The sequence below is a fragment of the Aedes aegypti genome, chromosome 2 (genome assembly GCF_002204515.2).
Source record: "Aedes aegypti strain LVP_AGWG chromosome 2, AaegL5.0 Primary Assembly, whole genome shotgun sequence".
Taxonomy (NCBI): domain Eukaryota; kingdom Metazoa; phylum Arthropoda; class Insecta; order Diptera; family Culicidae; genus Aedes; species Aedes aegypti.
This window is the reverse complement of record NC_035108.1, coordinates 262,303,672-262,324,680: the sequence shown is the minus strand read 5'-3', so window position 1 is coordinate 262,324,680 and position 21,009 is coordinate 262,303,672. Positions and strand designations below refer to the sequence as shown.

The 21,009-nt window shown below is 37.6% G+C and overlaps 1 protein-coding gene across 1 annotated transcript; it reads right to left on the bottom strand.

Annotated features, from left to right (window-relative positions):
• Window positions 1–539: 539 nt before the first annotated feature.
• On the bottom strand, window positions 540–20,674 carry LOC5570914 (protoheme IX farnesyltransferase, mitochondrial). Its single transcript, XM_001653343.2, has 4 exons — window positions 20,409–20,674; window positions 19,993–20,302; window positions 1,534–1,729; window positions 540–1,465 (listed from the first exon to the last, which is right to left on the bottom strand). Exons 1-4 carry the CDS (start codon window positions 20,517–20,519, stop codon window positions 619–621), a joined length of 1,464 nt encoding a protein of 487 aa, XP_001653393.1. The 5' UTR covers window positions 20,520–20,674; the 3' UTR covers window positions 540–618.
• Between the last annotated feature and the right edge of the window lie 335 nt (window positions 20,675–21,009).

The following is a 21,009-nucleotide window of genomic DNA, read 5'->3' as shown; positions in this document are numbered from 1 at the left end:
CAATTTCAACTTCTATTTGTACATTTCACACATATTCTGTATGTGTACATAAAGTAATAACAATTTTATTAACCTTTCAGTCGTCGCGCGGCTCCACACCGTCAGAACCACCACGCTGCTGCTGTGAGCGAAAAGCGAGCTTTTTTCACCAGTGTTGTACAAAATACAACAGCGCGACGACTGAAGTGTTAAAACGAATTTTTTTTGTTAAAATTATAAATTTTTAACATATTTCAACACAATGCAGTTTTTCTTTATATTATTCCGAGCAAAGTTTTAGATTTAGACGAGAAGAGTTGCTCAAAAATAGGTATGCATTGAAATTTACGCTATTTCTGACGGGCTTTATTCAAATCGGTCCATACATTACTGAGATCTAGGCTACCAAAGTTGATAATTTTGTATGGAAAATCGAAAAAGTTGCAAAAGAACTGTCCAATACTGTAAATATAATGCTGATGGTTGTACCCTCGTAACTGGAAAACATCAGATATGAATTTTGAAACAGGACTATTCAGATAAAATCCAAAAGAATACAATTTTATATGGATCCATTTGTTTCCGTTTATTCGTATCGTTTTAAAATTACAACATTTTAAATATAATTTATCTCAGCACTCATAGCTTCTGTTTGCCAGCCGTTGTAGTCGGTAAGACGCTCGCAACATTGGTCAGAAGGTTGTCTTCGATGGCTTTGATACTGCCACCGGTCGCGCCAAGATTTCCCACCTCAACGACAATGTTCGGCACCAAGTACTCGTCCTTTTTGTTCTTCTGTTCGTCGATCAGTTCGGCGTCCAAGGTTCCTTCCGGTGCTATGGCAGCCAGGGTTTCTTCTGTGTTCTTATCCTGCGAGAATATCCAATGCTTCTTGTTGAGCAGGAACAGAGCCATCAAGATGGGCAAATGTATCAGGGAAAACCGAAAGAGCTTCCGAGAGCTTTTGCTATCAGCTTTCTGGTGGAAATCCCAAGCGAGGTACGCAAAATAGGCATTCACCGGGAGTGACTCTACGGCAAACCAAACATTGGTCACATCAAAAGCCGGTGCGAGGAGTGACAGTGCCGTGATATAGCCGGTGTGACGTAACGAAACCAACGTGCAAAGCTTTGGATGGGAGTTTGCCATCATTTTGTAACCCGCTTTAAGATACTCCGGACGAATGTTCCACGAAAGGGCATTGAAGTGGGGGAATTGCCAGCAGTAGAGTAAACCAGCGAGGATCCACGCCCCGACGCCGATGTCCCCTGTACAAGCAGCCCAGCCCATCAGAGGCGGAATGCCACCGACCAACGAACCAACCCATGTGTTCAGAATACTGTATCGCTTCATTGGCGTGTAGATGCTGGTATACAGGATCAGGTTGGCTGCCCCCAGAAAGGCCGTCAACTCGTTGACACCGAAATACAGCATTCCTACTCCGATCGAGCTTGCGCCCAGCGCAAATCCAACCGCGTGCAGACGGCTAAAATTGAAAATCGCATTAAAATTAGTCCTTGGTAAACACATCTGGCTAGAGATGACGGCTCTTACCTCAAATGGCCCTTAACCAGTACCCGATTCCTGGTGCGGGGCATTTGTGCATCGAACGAAGTTTCGATCACCTGGTTGATGGAGTTGGCCGCACCCGAAACCAGCGTTGTCCCCACCGCACACAGCAGAAACGTGGACAACTCGAAGGGTGCGGGGGCCATTGCGTAGCCGGCCATCGTTGTCATTACCACCAAGGCTGTGGAGAGGATTCAAAATACGGAATTATTAAGAACAACTCGTAAAAAACTCAAAATTCTATAAAAAAAATCCCGAAAAGCCATTTTTTAAACAGTTCCCCATAATCGCATTCTCCACGAAACAAATCAGGACACATTAACACGAATAAGAGTTTAATTCCTCAAAAAATCAGACCATTCATTTCTCTGAGAATATGCTTGAGACATTTTTTAAGAATCGTAACATTGCGACAAGTAACACCTACTGCTAAAATTACTGTATGGATGACTCATGTTTTTCTAGAAATTTCATCAAAAATTATTTTGTATTAAGGTAATTGCCCAAAGATTTATATATTATCCAGAAGATTTCTTCTGAAGTTCTTAGCATTTCCAAAATTGTATTTCAGGACTTCTTTAAGATTTCAACTACAAAATACTACAACTACCAGAATACCTGATTTCTAGGGATTATTTGAGAAATGTTTGCAAAATGTTCTGCAGGTATATAATTCTTGGATGACCTAACCGTGGATGAATTCCCTCAATGAATTGCTTCAAAATCTCTGTGAGTATTAACTGGAGAAATCGGTTGAAGGATTAGATAGTGAAAAAAATTTGGAGGAATTCGTAAAATAATCTTGAAAAATAAAAATGAAATTAGGGTGAAGATGCATCGAAATCGAAACCTCAAATTTTTAAGAGCATAGATCTAGGAAACTAGACAACCGTTTGAAAAATTGATCGATTGGTTACCAAGCGATCAATCAAATTTTCAGCGCGAACGGTTGTCTGGATTTGTGCTCTTGAAAATTCGAGAGTTGGTTTCAATGCATCTCGATTCCTGAGAAAATCACTGTAACGATGGAGTACCCAATCATTTCCCGAAACATAATCTGGATAAGTTTTCTAAGCAGTCTTTGAAAACCCATTGGAAAATTTTCCAGAGAGATCAATGCAGAAGTCCCCGAAGATATTTCAAATGAAATCTCTTGGAATCTAGAGAAGAAATTCTTAAATAACTTTGGTAGCTGTAAACAATTTATTCAGCTGAAAAGAGCACGATACAAAAAGTGTTTTAGAGACCATTTGGGTAGAATAGAGACTTGTCAGTGTGTTATTCAAAACTGAAAAGGCAATAGATCGCTCTTTTTTATGCGTTAGTGGTGGAAGATTGAGAAATTTAAGAACTAAGCGTAGCGCGATCAGTGAGTGGAATACAGTGAGTACGGCGGCCAGTGAGAGAACTTGAATATTCTAAAGGTTGTTGGCTATATTTTTGCCGCTGGTGACACCTGCTAGTATTTAAGAACATGTAAACCATGTAAACAGTATTGAAATTCTAAGTAATTTAGCCACATGCCAATTTGAAAACATCGAGCTGCAAAATTATGAAAAATAATGGAATTGTTCTGGTGGGCTTCGATCCGACGACTCCCCCAGTACGCTAGACAGGCGCGTTAACCAACTACGCCACAGAATGAGTAACGTTTCAGCAGCTATCTCTGGAATAGAGAGGTTCCAAAAAAAAAAAACAATTACAAGGAAAAGTTTTCACGAGGATCCGACCAAATATTTACATTAAATTGTGTCAAAAATTTGTTTGCACTCCCTCGAGATATTATGACAAGTACTGCTCGTAATACTGCATGCATTTTCTGCACACATGAATTATTTCATCGACTTCACCAAAACACACAAGCCCCCGAAGCCGAATATGAAGACCAAACGCTTACAAGTCATTTACTTTTTGAGTTATTTTAAAATTAAAAACACTTCGAACAACGGAATACGCCTAAAAGTAGGCAATTTCCTAAGGGAATTCTATATTCGTTAATGTTGCCTAATTGAGCATACCTATGGAAGTTTTGACAACGGAATCGTTTTCGGCGATGCCATTTTTAGTAAGATTCGCATTTTCCTTGCTCATATCGTTTGCAGAACTTATGTGAGACATGAATCTTCGGTAGTGTCATCCTTACCCATTGAAATCATTGTTTCAAAAAGTTGACAAATTTACGCATAATGAAAACGCAATTTTCGCAAAAACCCTCACTTACATTAGCTTATGATCATTAGAAAGATTTGGAAATGTTCCATCAATAAATGATGATACGAACTTTTTACTAGATGAGTCATTCCGATCAATGTTACCCCCGCTGATTACGGTACCTAAACCAATTTTTCCCAAGACCTTGGCGAAGGTTATCGAGATTCGGTAAACATTTGCCGACATCTCGGTAAAAGTTTCAATTGCTGTAATATTTGCTTACGTGAAACCTTAAAAGAACTTTTGAATAATCATTGGAAATTTTACTTGAGAAATTGGTAGCGACTGAGTATCTTAATAAACCTAATATCTGAATAAGAAACACAAAAAGAGAATCAAACTGGAACCAAGAAAACCAAGCAAGAATCAATAGATTTCATGAGAATTCCTCAGAGAATCCGACCAGACATTTCTCTGGGGGTTTTACTAAGAGTATTTTTGGGAGCTCCTTGTTATGATAAGTATTACTACTCGTATTTCTATAAGTATTTTTGATGACAATAAGTTTCCTTAAGGTTGTACTTTAAGAATTTTCTTCGTTTTTTTAACGATAATCCCAGAAACAGCACCAGAGATTCATTGTTTTTTCATAAATTCCTCCAAATAGGCTTCCAGTAATTTCTCATAAATGACAAGTCACATAGGAATATATTTAGTAATTAATTTATCCAATTTTTCTTTAATTACGTCCAAAGCCATCTTTGTGGTTTGCTTTGAGATTTCAACCAGTAATTTCTCTTCAATAATAACTTCAGAGACGCTTCCTTGGATTCTTTCAAGAATTCCTCGAGGAATTATTCGAGATTGCACCCAGGAAAAAGTCTTTATAGATAAATTTGTTATAAAGTTTATGAAAAAACATTCATTTATTCTACGAGTGGCGTGAAGCGAGAGATCTCGGTCCCGTATAGCGAAGAGAGAACAACTGACTCGAATAAGGTGATCATTTGATTTACATGGCGAGTAACTACACTCGAATCGAGTATTGTCATTAATATTCTGCAGAATTTTTTTACACAATTCTTCTACAAAACATCCGATGGACTCAAGAAAAAAAAGGTGTGTAGGAATGATCGAATCAATTGCTGGAACATTTGCTAAATATGGTCAGCGGCTCCAGAAGCACATTTCTTAATTTAGGGCATTTGTTCTGAAAATCTCTGGAAGAAATGCTAGAGAAATTCATCGAAATATTTTTATAGGAGCCTTATAAGAAATCCCTGAATGTTTTTCTATCAATTTATGGGAGAAACCGTGCATGATTTCTTGGGAGAATCCTTATGAAAACGGTTAGAAAAATTACTGGAAAAATCGGCGCAGGAACTGGAAGAGTTTTTGTAAGATTTCCTGGGAAAATTCCTGAACGTTTTTTTTTTTTCAAAACTCTGTATTCAACCTTAGAGGACTTTCTTGGATGAACTCCTGTAGGAATCTTTGGAAGATCTCCTAGAGTAACAACTGGCTAAATCAGGGAGAGGATAAGTGGAACAATCTCATACTGCTATTTCAGTATTGCTGTGTGCGTTTGAAATGCAAATATCAAATGCGGGAACATCAAATGTGGTAAGATTTTTTACAAGCAATGCGATGTCAAGGATAGATTTTTCTTGCTAGGGCGGCGGTGATTTGTATAATCGTTGCTAGGTGTCCTTTGATTGTTTTGTGTTACCGCATTCGAAGGACGTTTAGTCGAGATTTGCATCTCAAATGCAAACAGCAATACTTCCCAAACTGTGCGCCGTAGCAGTTTTCCAGGGCCGCCGCAAATTGATCAATATTGAATTTGAAAATCAGGCCTTGATCCTTGAAAACTTTACACATTGTCTAATTACTATTATTTTGTTATATTTGTTGCGAAAAGCCATATAATAAATGTATCTGAAGGCTGGCTCCAGAGGCACGTTTTGTTTGAGTAGCGCCATCAAAGTACAGCGATTGAGACTATTTTTTTAGTTGCGTTTAGTTGCGTCTCCTTTTGAAAATCTGGATTTTTTTTTTTTGTAAATACGAAAACAATAATTAATAGCTTACTTTCATAAACAGTAAAAAGGTATTTTTTAAAGCAAGCAAGACCAGTGCGCATCGTACCTTCGTGCTGTGCGTACACGAATTCTCTCTGCTCTTGGAAGTTTTCTTAAAAACTACCTAAAGCAATAAAACAGTACTTTTCAGTGCTACAAAAACAGTACTTTTCAGTGCTACTAAAACAGTACTTTTCAGTACTATTTTTTCTACTATTGATCCCTTTACGATCCTTGTTTGGACCCGTGCCTTCGATTTTTCGTTGGACCCGTTGGCGAAAGCTAGCGGTGGTAATCCTTCTTGGACACCGTCTTGGGAAAAAAACCTTTCGAAGGTCACGTCTTCTTTCGTTTTTTAATTAAACATGGTATCAACAACAAACAAAAGGAAGGGTGAAACTCTGAATTCACTACTTCCTTCCAAAAAAGTGGGTTTTAAAACTGTCACTACACGTGGCAAGAATGGAAGAAAGGACGCTTCCCCGGAATGCGAACTTTCTTCCAAGGGTGAAATGAATAATTGTATCGAAATGAGTAATCAGTTCGATGCTCTAGACAAATTTTCCGAACACCAAATCGAAGCAGCCTCTAGCCCAGGCTCTTTGATTCAAGTGAGGAAGCAAAGAGTGCCGCCTATCGTGGTCAGTTGTTCCGAATTTGGGGGATTTAGGCAGGAGATCTTGAACTCCATTAGGGGAATCAAGGTTTCCTTCCAAATCGCAAAGAAAGGAGACTGTCGCGTTTTGCCGGAAACTCTTAAAGATCGTGAGCTTCTTCTCAAACATCTTGAAGAGAAGAAGCACAAATTTTTCACTTATGACGACAAAACTGAACGTTTGTTCAAAGTTGTCTTGAAAGGTCTCTCAAGTGACTATAAATCACCTGAAGAGATCAAAAATGGAATAAATGATTTACTTGGATTTTCCCCAGTCCAAGTAATCATTATGAAAAAGAGAACCCAATCTGGCATTGTTCGGAAAGGGCTTTCTCAAGAATTTTATTTAGTTCACTTTAACAAAAAAGAACTAAATAATATTAAAGCTTTAGAAAAAGCTAAACTTTTGTTTGATGTCCGTGTGACATGGGAACATTTCCAGAAACCTGGAGGAAATTACCAGAACCCCACTCAGTGCCGTCGGTGCCAAAAGTGGGGTCATGGTACAAAAAATTGTCGCATGGATGCTAAATGCATGATTTGCGGAGGTTCTTCTCACGCCAAAGACGTCTGTCCAGTGAAGGAAGATACCACCAAATTCATATGTTGTAATTGCGGGGCTAACCATAAGTCCAATTTTTGGAATTGTCCTTCACGCAAAAAGGTCATTGAGGCTCGTGCCAGGCAGATGAAAGATAATATCCGTTACGATAACGGCCGTTTCCGGAATTTGCCTGGTAGAGTATCGAACAATGCTCATTTTTCAGTTAACGATCGCTTGATCATGAATCATACCCATCAGGAAAATCATAATCATGCTCATTCACAAACTAATTTTAATCCGTCGGGTAGCCGTTCGAATTTTTCTATTTCGAATGTATCTACCCACGGTAAATCCTTTGCCGATATCGTAGCAGGAAATTCCCCTGTTCGATCCATGGGTACCCATTCTACTTGTTTCAAATCAAATGGAAAAAACCCTACCGCCACAGGTAACTCCGCTTCTTCGTCTACCGGAAATTCCAATGGGAAATCACATGACATGTCTGCCTCTGATTTTAATTTTCTAACTGAACAATTGAATCTAATGATTGATGCAATGTTCAAAGCCACCACTATGACTGAAGCAGTCCAAGTAGGTGTAAAATTTACAAATCAAATTGTTATTGGATTACGTTTTTCTAATGGATCCAAATAATGATTTAAATATTTTAAATTGGAATGCTCGTTCTCTGAATGGTAAAGAGGACGAGCTGTTTAATTTTCTTACGGTTAATAACGTGCATATAGCAGTTATTACCGAAACGTATTTAAAACCTGGATCTAAACTCAAAAGAGATCCTAACTTTTTTGTTTATCGTAATGATCGACTTGATGGGGCATGTGGGGGAGTTGCAATCATCATTCATAGGCGTATAAACTGTTTTCGTCATTTGAAACTAAAGTTTTTGAAACTTTAGGTGTTTCTGTTGAAACACAGTTTGGTAAATATACTTTCATAGCTGCCTATTTGCCTTTTCAATGCTCTGGGCAGCAAGTTAATTTGCTCCAAACTGACTTGCGTAAATTGACTCGCAATAAGTCAAAATTTTTTGTCATTGGTGACTTTAATGCCAAACATCGGTCATGGAATAATTCTCAAAGTAATTCCAACGGCAGAATTTTATTTGATGAGTGCTCTTCAGGATATTTCTCAATTCAATACCCTGATAGCCCCACATGTTTTTCCTCTTCTAGAAATCCATCTACGATTGATTTGGTCTTAACCGACTCTAGTCATCTTTGTAGCCAACTGATTACTCATGCTGATTTTGATTCTGATCATGTCCCTGTTACATTTCAAATATCCCAAGAAGCGATTCTCAAACCTATCAGCTCCACTTTCAATTATTTACGAGCCGACTGGAATATATATAAAACGTATGTTGACTCCAATCTTGATGTTAACATTCCTTTAGAAACTAAACTTGATATTGGCAATGCTCTTGAAACTTTAACAAATTCCATTGTTGAAGCCCGGAGCATTGCAATTCCAAAATGTGAAGTAAAATTTGAATCCGTGATTATAGACGATGATCTTAAACTCTTGATCCGTCTTAAAAACGTGAGGAGAAGGCAATTTCAACGCACTCGCGATCCTGCTATGAAAATTATATGGCAGGATTTGCAGAAAGAAATCAAGAAACGTTTTGCTCAATTAAGAAACAAAAATTTTGAAAATAAAATTTCTCAATTGGACCCTGGCTCTAAGCCCTTTTGGAAATTATCGAAAATCTTGAAAAAACCTCAGAAGCCAATACCGGCATTGAAAGAGGAAAACAAATTATTACTAACTAATTGCGAAAAAGCTCAAAAACTTGCTATGCAGTTTGAAAGTGCGCACAATTTTAATTTAGGACTTACTAGTCCAATTGAAAATGAAGTTACTCAGGAGTTCGAAAATATTCTCAATCAAGAGAACGTTTTTGAAAATGCCTGGGTGACTGATTTGGAAGAAGTGAGAACTATTATTAAAAAATTCAAAAACATGAAAGCTCCTGGCGATGATGGAATTTTCTACATCCTCATCAAGAAACTTCCAGAAAGTAGCTTATCATTTTTAGTTGATATATTTAACAAATGTTTTCAATTAGCATATTTTCCTGACAAATGGAAAAATGCTAAGGTTGTTCCAATTTTAAAACCAGACAAAAATCCTGCAGAAGCTTCTAGCTATCGTCCAATCAGTTTGCTTTCCTCCATCAGTAAACTTTTTGAAAAGGTTATTTTGAACAGAATGATGGCCCACATCAACGAAAATTCAATTTTTGCCAATGAACAGTTCGGATTCCGCCATGGACATTCGACCACTCATCAACTTTTACGTGTAACAAATTTGATTCGTTCCAACAAATCTGAAGGCTATTCTACTGGTCTTGCTCTTCTAGACATAGAAAAAGCATTCGACAGTGTTTGGCATGAAGGTTTGATTGTAAAATTAAAAAACTTTAATTTTCCAACATACATTGTTAGAATAATTCAAAGTTATCTGTCAAATCGTACACTTCAGGTTAATTATCAGAACTCCAGATCTGAAAGACTTCCTGTAAGAGCTGGTGTTCCTCAAGGCAGCATTTTGGGACCAATATTATACAATATTTTCACATCTGACTTACCTGAGCTACCTCAGGGATGTCAAAAATCTTTGTTTGCGGATGACACAGGCCTCTCCGCCAAAGGACGAAGCCTGCGTGTCATCTGTAGTCGATTGCAAAAAAGTTTGGATATTTTTTCTTCATACTTGCAAAAATGGAAGATTTCTCCAAATGCTTCCAAAACTCAACCAATAATATTCCCACATAAACCAAAAGCTCTTTATTTGAAACCTTCAAGTAGACATGTTGTCACGATGAGAGGGGTTCCAATAAATTGGTCAGATGAAGTTAAGTATCTAGGGCTCATGCTAGATAAGAATTTAACTTTCAAAAATCACATTGAGGGCATTCAAGCCAAATGTAATAAATATGTAAAATGTCTCTATCCCCTTATTAATAGAAAATCAAAACTTTGTCTTAAGAACAAGCTGTTGATATTCAAACAAATTTTCAGGCCAGCCATGTTGTATGCTGTACCAATATGGACTAGCTGTTGTAATACCAGGAAGAAAGCTCTGCAGAGAATTCAAAATAAAATTTTGAAAATGATTCTGAGGCTTCCTCCCTGGTATAGTACCAATGAGTTACATAGAATATCCAATGTTGAAACATTGGAACAAATGTCAAATACAATCATTAATAATTTCAGGCAAAAATCGTTACAATCTTCTATTGCCACGATTAATGCGTTATATGTTTAGGTTAAGTTAGGTTAAGTATATTAAAAACATTTTTTTTTCTCTTATAAGCAGGTGAAATCAACTCACCTGTAAAAAAAACTGAACTGCTACGGCAAATGAAATGTAATATGTTGTTAACAAAATGTTAATTAAATCTTAAATTTGTTTTACCAAATTAGGATGATAGTGTTGTCAAATAACACAGAACACCTAGATATAAGAAATGAATGTAATATTTGGAATGATACTAATAAAGAAATTAAAAAAAAAAAAAAAAAAAACAAGCAAGAAGAGTTAATGAAAAATCAATCTTCAAAGTCGAATCTTCTAAAGTTTGAACTAAAAACCAGTGTCTGACAAATCTTGGATCAAAATTTAGAACATTTCTTTAAATAACACTCGTCACCAAAACATTTCCGGGTTTTTCAATATTGTGAAATCCAATCTTGTTTCAAATCAACATTCAATGCAGTTTTCTTTTTAAATTTTTCGTGATTGATATTTCGCACCATTCATACATTTCAAACAAAAATTTAAAAGTGCGTATCAAAAAGTTGTATTAGTATCAATCATTGTTAAAAATTATTATTTTTCCAAGAAAATTATTAAATGTACAGGATAATTTTAAGAGTTAAAAAATTATCAGTAGTGATACTTCTCTTCTATTGTCTCGTTTAATCCATCTTGAAAACTTCTACCATTGGGTAAAAATCAACCAAATTTTGCACACTTTCTCATTGATATGTATTGTTTACATGCTGTCAAACTCGAAGTCGTGTTTTTTGATTCAACGAAAATGGAGGTGAACCAACGCGAGTCGAGAGAACAAATTCTTTCCAAACACCTGGAATTTCCTGACCTGTCGCACCGGCAGTTGAGAAAAATGTTGAACATTCACCATTCAACTGTCTCCAGAGTGTTGAAGTGGTTCCAGGAGCAGTTGACGTTGGACCACGGCAAAGGAGCTGGAAGAAAACCGGGGCTGGAGAACAAAAAGACGGAGAGAAAGGTGAAGCGGATGATTAAAGCAAATCCCAACGTCTCAAGCCGTGATTTGGCTAAAACGATCGGCATGTCGCAGAGCTACGTCCAGAATGCAAAGAAGAGAGCTGGTCTACATACATACAAGGTACAAAACTTCCCAAACCTCGATGAGTGGCAGCAATCGACGGCTAAAACGCGGGCACGGAAGCTTTACGAGAAGATGCTGACAAAATATGGCTGGCTATGTGATGCACGACGAATTCCGGGGTTGGAGTTTTTCACCGGCAAGAGCAAGTTCGATGTGGACGACAAATTTAAGAAGAAGAAAATGCCAAAGTTCGCCTCCAAATATCTCATTTGGCAGGCCATCTGCTCTTGCGGACTGAGGAGTAACCTTTCGTGACAATGGGCACAGTAAATGGCGAGATCTACAAATCTGAGTGCCTCGAGAAGCGCCTTTTGCTGTTCTTGCAGCAGCACAACGAAGCTCCGCTATTTTGGCCAGATTTGACATCATGCCACTATTCTAAAAGTGTCCTGGAGTGGTATGAGGCCAATTCTGTCTATTTTGTTCCAAAGGACATGAATCCGCCAAACTATCGGTAGCTGCGCCCGGTGGAGCAGTACTGGGCAATAATGAAGCGGGAATTTCGGAAGAGCAAGAAGACAGTCAAAGACGAGAAGGACAGTTAAGAAAATGGAAAAAACTGAAGATCTGGTACCGGATGATACTGTAAAGACTTTGATGGAGGGCATCAAGCGAAAATGCCTTCAATTTTACACTCAAGGCTCCATCGATTAACTTTTCTTTTGATTTTTGAAGTAAATATAATATACAGCCATTCCATGAAAAACCGATCTAGTGGGTCACTGAATTCCGTGAAAATTTGCTATTTTGTTCCTTATCCGAAATAAGGATACACGTATTTTTGGATTTTTTGATTAGGGTGACCATTTCCAAAATAGGGTGACCAAAAAAATCGCGATCTTGCAAAATTTTTATTTTTAAAATAATTATAACTTTTGAACCGTTCGACCGATTTTCAATCTTTTTGGACGAAATGAAGGCTAGAAATTTTGACTTTTCAGGAAAAATATAAAATTTCACAAAAAATGTGTTTTTTACATGGAAAAACTCAATAGTTTCCGTTTTTTCGTGTTTTGAAGGCCTCGGGACCAAATGGGGCTATTGATGTTCTCATTTTTTCTTGAAAGTTCAGAAAATTTTACGTTTACTGTCAAATTTTCAGCGATGTATGTTTTTTAGTTTTTGAGATATATTTTTTTGAAAATAAAAAATCAATCATTTTTCATCGGCACACACTGTAGATCTCAGCGCATTAAATTTTTAATGTTTAAAAAAAATCATAACTTTTGAACAGCTCAAAGGATTTCCAATCTTTTTTATGGAATGAAAGCTTAAGATTTCAATTTTTCAGAAAAAATAGAAAAAAATAGAAAACTTTGAAAAGTTTTTTTTTTCCATTAAAATATATGAAATTTTGAAAAAAAAAGTTGAAAAGCTTTCATTCCATAAAAAAAGATTAAGCTGTTCAAAAGTTATGATTTTTTTTAAATAAAAAATCTAATGCGCTGAGACCTACAGTGTGTGCCGATGATAAATGACTGATTTTTTATTTTCAAAAAAATATATCTCAAAAACTAAAAAACATACATCGCTGAAAATTTGACAGTAGACGTAAAATTTTCTGAACTTTCAATAAAAAATGAGAACAGCAATAGCCCCTTTGGTCTCAAGGCCTTCAAAACACAAAAAACGGAAACTATTGAGTTTTTTTAATGTAAAAAACACACTTTTTGTGAAATTTTATATTTTTTCTGAAAAGTCAAAATCCTTAGCCTTCATTTCGTCCAAAAAGATTAAAAATCGGTCAAACGGTTCAAAAGTTATAATTTTTTTTAAAATAAAAGTTTTGCAAAATCGCGATTTTTCTGGTCACCCTAATCAAAAAATCCAAAAATACGTGTATCCTTATTTCGGATAAGGAACAAAATAGCAAATTTTCACGGAATTCGGTGACCCACTAGATCGGTTTTTCATGGAATGGCTGTATATGTATAAAACTACCCTAAAATTTTGGTTTGATTCTAAACATTATAAGAAAGTTGGCATGACATTTTCGGTATCGCAATAATTTCGTGTTCGCCCTACGATCGCGCTACGATCTTTAAAAGTTTGGGAATCTCTGTACTATCTCAAGAATCATTGGAATGGTGAACAATTTCTTGGTGAGAATCCGAAAGCAATCTGTAAAGGTATTTATTGAGGGATTAGAACACAGAACTTAGAAGCAGGCTCTGTCCCAGTTGGGACGTAACGTTAGAAAGAAGAAGAGTGCCATTTTTAACAAATTTCCGCCATTTGTGGGCGAATTCGGTCCGAATTTTCGCCATTTGTAAAACTGATTTTGGGGGGCAAAAAGGCAAGAAAGGGTGTGAAAGTGAGGTTATGCGAGTAATTGAAAAACAAAAATAAATTTAAAGTTTGTAAAAGACACTCATATTTTAATAAAAGCATCTACACCTGAGGAAAATTTATTTGACACAATAGTAAGGTCACTGTTCTTTACCTCTAAACGCGCTCGTTTCTAAATTATGCTAGACAAATTTGATGAGCGTCATTCAGATCTGAATGTTTTTGCGAAAAATGAAATTGAATGTATTTTGAAAATGAGGAAATATGTGAGAACTTTTGGCAATATTTGAAATTTATTTCCATGTCTAAAGTAAAATTTGGTGACTGTTTTTTAGGGGACCTTTGGAATAAGAAATTTAAGTTTTTATTCATTTTCACGATTTTTTTTTACATTTTGGTTATACTGATTAGATATTTATAATACAAATCATTTTATAACTATATTTATGTGACTTTGGTGGATAAAAATCAAGTTCCAATCATAACACCACAAAATGTCACATACCGTCAAACGGGGTGACTTGCAACACACGCTATGTCTGAACCAGGAGATTATAAAAATCGAGTGTACATCGGATTTTTTCTCGCTAGAGATTAGTATTTGGTCTAGGTTTTCATAATCAGAATGTTTTAAAATATTCTATCGGTGAAATTTTGATTTTTTCTACTTTATACCTATTTTTCACCGATAAAATATTTTAAAACCTTCCGATTATGAAAATATGGACCGAATACTGATATTTAGCGAGAAAAAATCCGATGTACATTCGATTTTTACAATCTGCTGGTTGAGACATAGCGTGCAATACTTTTCAACATCAATCAACCAAAACCATGATCTAAACGTCATATAACAATTTAAATTCCTTTATGAACTTTTAATGGCCGACCCGCCTACAGAATGAGATGACAGAAGATTTAATCGAATTATTTTATCATACCAAAAATCATAAAGAAGGTGAAATTTTTCAAATTTGTTTGCTTGAGCAATGAATTTGGAACAACAAATTTTAGATTGAAAACAACAACATTTGCAGTTTTAAATTCAACAAACATTTTGGTTGTTTTAAACTATGGTGTTTTTCTCCGTGTATGTCTCTATTCGTCTCTGATTGTATAATTTATAGAAATGCATTGTAACAGAAACGCGTTTTCATTATAGAAATTAGATATTTTTATGATTTTTTTTTCAAAAAATGTATGAATTTTTTTATTGATTAATGTGGTGATTATTAAGATCTCCAGAAATTTACTCCAAAGATTGTTCCAGATTTTTATCGATGTAAATTTTGAAATAATATCTTCCACAGAACTCCTACAGTAATTCCTAAGGGGTCTTGTGGAATCTGTCTATGAGATTTTCCAAAGAATAGTCAATATTTTTCCGCAAAACTGTTGGAAAAAAATTAAGAAAATTGAATTGAAGAGTTCTATCCCTGAGAAAACCAGGGAACAATCTCCAGATTGATTATTGGAAAAACGAAATATTTTTTCCGGAAGTATCCCTAAAAGACCTTGGGAATAGTCGTGGAGAAATTATCACAGGAATTCCGGTGAAAATAGTTTAAAAAAAAAGTATTGATGTAAAAATCAGCACAGGAAATACTGGAGCAATTCTTGTAGGATTTTTAGAAAAATCTTTGAACAAACTTCTCTAAAAATCCTAGAATGAAACTTTGTGGGTTAACCTTTAGCATTTTTTTGAGAATCTTCGAGAGATTAACAGGAATAACAAGTAAAAAATCCCCAGGCAAAATCCTTGAAGATTTTTTCTGAAGAAACTGTTGGAGGTATCCACATGATTCTGCTAAGAGATTTTAGAATTCCTTCATCCATACCCAGTGAAATCGTTAGGGTTAGAGACATTTATGGAAAGATACCTGAAAGAATTTCAGAAGAAATCTATAAAAAAGTGAAGGAAAAATCTTTCGTCGAGTTCATAAACATATTTTTGAATAATTTTATAGAAGAATCATTGGAACTCTATTTCAATAAATTTACGTAGGAATACCTAACGGACCTGTGGAGGACACTCTTAGCCATTTTTATGGAAATCGCTTGACTTACAGCAGGATTTGCTGAAAATGGTCTTACACGATTTTATGGTAGAAATTTCAAAGTAGAGAGGACATGGAATTTTCTTTAAGATTTCAGGCAACAGTTTCCCTTTATGATATAATTGGAAATTTGTCAACTTCACTGGAACTTCAACAAATATTCCATTCAATACTTTTAGGCTACATTTTTGACACAGTAATTTAAAAGATGAAGATACTGAATGAATGAATTGTCTTTATTATCGATACTTTCATCCTAAATGGTGATACTGTCTTTTGCCAAACATGGATGCATGCAAGGTAGCCAAATTTAGTTGTAGGGTTTACATTTTTTCGTTCGTATAGAAATCGAGATAAATCAATTTACATATATGTGGAGTTTAATTATTGAACAACCCTAAATACCGACCTTTGCGCTCTCACTCTCTTTCCATTACGTAGAAATCTGAACCTTTCTACTTTTGAATTCATAGTCAGTACTCCAGTGATAGCGCAAAGGACCGGTCCTATTGCTGGCGCGAATAATTTCATTAAAAGTTGAACTCGAAATCACGACGTTATCTTCTCGTTATCCGAAATAGAAGTTCCCATTCCGATTCCCGTTGAAAGTTACGCGGTGCGACAATTTTTGGGGGCTCGTCCGGGAACGGAAGTTGGATTCGGATATCGCGAGTGTCGGATATTGAAGGATTTTCAGTGAGCAAACGTGTTCGAAGGATTATTGCTTCATCGTAAAAATCAGTGGATTTTCTGAAGTAAATCCGCCAATATAACCACGGTAAACGTGACCGTGAAACGTGATCATAAAACTGTGCGTTGGGAAATAATAGTTATTTCCAAAGACACGTGTTCAAGTGAGGGATAATTGATATCCTATAGTTCCCTGATCCGCAAACCCCAGTAGTGAGTGTCTGAAGATCAAGGTCGACCTAGACAATAGAATCGATCCTGTGTGGCTAGAAAAACAAATTCCCGGATCAAAACAAACTGGTAAAAGTGATCGTTTGAAGATCAAGGTCAGCTTAGACAATAGACTGTGATCGTGAAAACAAACTACCAGATCAAAACAGAAGTGAGAAAGGTCAATAGTGTTCTTAGGTGTGTTAGTATTACCATGGATGATAGGCCACCTATACATTTTCTTGTTATGCGTGAAATCGAAGCGAAGGCCAATCTGGACGTTGAAGCAATCATGACCCACACGATAAATGGGATCAACGATAACGGTCCGGATAAAACCGTTTTGTACGGATCAAAATTGATAGCAGAATTTCGTGAGAAATTACGACTCTATCAAAGCTTGAAAGATGCGAAATACGGCAGAGATTCAGCAGATCAACATTTTGCTAGTGGGCGACAAGGACAAGGCAGTCAGCCGAGACCTGATGGAGCTAGGATTCGTAGTAACAATAGAACAAGTGCAACGGCTAAGCAGATAGTTTGCTATAGCTGTGGACAGGCTGGACATATATCCCGCGAATGCTCCAAAGCAGAGAGTGAGAAAAAGATGCATATTTGCTATACAGGATCTTCGACAGTGAATGGTACTTTCATTGAATTAAAATTGAATTCGTATCCGGTTCGAGCATTTTTTGATTCGGGTTCTGACGTGTCGCTTTTGAACGACCACTTGGTCGAAAAATTGCGGTTAACGGTGAACAAAGACGAGAAGAAAAAACTGGTTACGTTGAACGGTTCGGTTTGGATTCTGGGTACCGCAAACTTGGACGTGAAGGTGTATGATACGGTGCTGCCATGATTTTCGATGTTCTTACTGCGAAGGAATTACCCCACGAAGTAATTTTGAAGCTGCCGATGAACCATCGGCGCATATTGAAGACCCTGCAGTGCGCGAAGAAATGAAGCGTATAGTGAACATAAATTCGCCTAAGCAGACAGTAGATGTGAAGGTTTCATCTGAGATATTGCTGAAAGATGAATCGCCCACAAACCAGCTGGCTCGACGACTGGCACCATTGGAAAAGCGGTTAACGAGGGGCGTTCCCCAAGCTAATGTACAGGTGGAACGTGTGAAAGGTGTCATAGTACCTGCTTTGCAACGATTCCTCAACAACACCGTTCGGCGAAGTATTGGCCGAACTCCGTTTGAAGAAGAAGAAGAGTGGGTCAAGTTGTTCGAAAATACTGAAGAAGAAGCCCACGCATATCGTGATGCGATTGAAGCTCGTGCGAACATCGATGAGATCCAGCAGAACTTAAAAAGGGGATTCAACAAGAAACGGAAAAAAGCTGAAGGATACGAAGTGGGTGACTTGGTGCCGATGAAAACTGAATGTTCAACAGAAGACGGCATCCGGGCCGGATGCTTCCCAGGAGGGCCGAATGTGGAGTTTAATTATTGAATAACCCTAAATACCGACCTTTGCGCTCTCACTCTCTTTCCATTACGTAGAACTCTGAACCTTTCTACTTTTGAATTCATAGTCAGTACTCCAGTGATAGCGCAAAGGACCGGTCCTATTGCTGGCGCGAATAATTTCATTAAAAGTTGAACTCGAAATCACGACGTTATCTTCTCGTTATCCGAAATAGAAGTTCCCATTCCGATTCCCGTTGAAAGTTACGCGGTGCGACATATATATATTGTTGCTGACGCAGTAGTTTCAAAATTTGCAAATTAAAAAAATAATTAGAATCAATTCTGACTCAACCTTCAATTGGTCAATAACCTAAGATTGTAAACCCGAAGAGGGATAGAAAAACAAACACGAACCAACATATGGGCAACAGTAACAGGTGCATTGACATCGAACCCGATCCTGTAGACAGAGGAAGGAATAAGAAAAAATGTTCCTTCTCGAAAATTTCCCTAACTAACTTTCGAACTCCACAAGTGCGCCAGCCCTTTAAAAGAACAAGCACCGCGTGAGGGAAAGGAATAATCGTAAAAAAAGAACCAAAATAAATGCATGACGGCTGCTTATCTGTACGCATTCTAATGCAACTGCATCTCGAATGCCTGCACCGATCGATGCGCATGGACAAAGTTTGAAAGAGCCCGGCGGCTAAGCGCAAGGGAAAATAGGCATAAATAGAAAGGTCGTAAATTGCGGCCATAATTACCCTTTGTCAACAAGGCAAAGACGCGTCCGTTTAGGTGGCAAGTCAACTTACCAGAAGGTAGTTGAACTATGTGGAAGTGATCTCCATGTTTCGTCTTGCTAAGGTTCTACGGAATCGGCAGCGATAATAAGGAAAGGCCCTAGGGACGATCGTCGGCAGGGTAATAAAACTCCCAAAAAAGTATACATGCGCAGCCGTCTAGTGGCGAGGGAGGTCCGATAGCGCTAGGATCGATGCATGACGGGATGATTATTTAGAGCCGGCATGTATCTATTGCGATAGAACAGATTGAACGCGGGAATGAAAAGTAATAAAAGTTGGGCCGTACTCGTAGGCGTGAGGAAGCAAGGGAAAAGAAATGTAGTTTTAAGTTAGAATAATTAGGTTTTGACTTCTCTTTTTGTCCTTATGACCAAATGAGAAGATAGAACAAACTTAGCCTATAAAAGCGGCCTGACGCCGATGAATAAATGCTTGTTTAGTTGTCGAACTCCAGCTAAGAGGTTGTCACTCCTTCGTAAACCTACCCTTATACACCTTTAAATCTTCCATTCTTCCAGACTTTGGGCGTGAGTTCTCTTGTCACTTCTCACCGAACTATAGAAGTGCCAACCCTCACGCAGTCCTGGATTAAAGGATTTCCCAACTCCCTTTCTCCCTTTCCAAACGTATTTTTAAAGACTAGACTTTGGGCGTGAGTCCTTTTGCCACTCCTCACGCAGTCTAGGACTTGGAAGACGTTAATTTTCATTTCAAGTCTATCGAACTTGAAAGGAAAATAGGAAAGATTCCTTATTTACGATTCACTCTCTAGCGGAAAACGAAAAGAAAAAAGGAGAAGAACACCGGTGTCGACCGTCAAAACCTTCGCGAGTAATAAGTAAAACGGTCGTCACAGGTCGGACTTCGACATATAATTTTGTAATTCTCGTTTGCATCATCCTTGCCACTGCAATGGCATCCAATGCTCAAAATACAACTCTTCAACATTCGATACCATCTCTGACTCTGAGAATGATTTTTTTGTGGGTAAACTAAATCCGCGCGAGAAGTCAAATTTACTTTCAAAATCCGCGAAAATCGCGTAGTATTAACAATAATTCTACATGTTCCTTAATTGAAACCTGCTACCAGCCCTGAGAATATTATAGAATCAATCTCATATCAGCTTCGATACTCACAGGTAAGTCGAATCTTGGACAACATCAGGTAGTGGTAAATCAGTCGGCTGAATCCGGGTAACGAGGTAATAGAAGCGACGACTTCATCTTTGGGCTTTTTACTCCGACCATCGGCAGCCGAGGTCAGGTTGATAGTCTTGGAAATCTCATTGACTAAAGCTTTGGGATCTAGTGCGGCAGGCGGCACAATTACCGGAACTGCCAATGGGACAGAATGCGGAACTTGCTGCTTCCCCAATGCATGTTTATCGTCGGGTTGGGTCTTCGCAGCAGTTACTTTTAGTTGATCTACTGGGGCCTTGTTTACGTACTGCAAAAGAAAGATTAATGTTTGATCAATAATTCAAAAATGCATAATCAATTGTGATTCAACAGCGCAAAATAATATTGGTTGTGTAATCACATCAAAACATTACCAGTCGAACGATTTGCAAGTGTCCTTGGGCTTTGGGCGGTAAGCTCTGGTGGGTGGTTAGCCGGCGTGCCGATTCGCACCACACTCGGCTAATGGCCGTGAATCTATGCATCACTACTACGGAACGGACACATTTTCTGATGAAAAACGGTCGGATCTCAATCCGAGAATTGATTTTTCTTCTGCACCCCGGGTGATGCCGATGAAAAGTGTTTTGCTTCACATTCACGAGGAACGGGTAAAAACACGCACGCAGGCCAACGACAAGAAAAAAGGTCGGTGCGGGTGCGCGTGACGGTCGAGAAGTGACAGACGGCTGATATTTAATCGATCATTGGCGACAGGGCTGCTGCGACAAGGGTGGTGCAATGATGATCGAGTAGTTTATTGCCGTGAATCGCAAGTCAGCCCCATCTGCATTTTCGTCAAAATTGAGTTGAGTTCAGTTTTCAACATATCTTCCAATGCTATTTCAGCTGCTCTAATGAGATAATAAGATTTGTTCGGAAAAAAAGTAGGAAAAATAGCAAGTCAAATTGTCCCATAACAAAAAGTAACCGCATATCAAACTCACTTACTACAGATTTCCGCACCGTGTAACA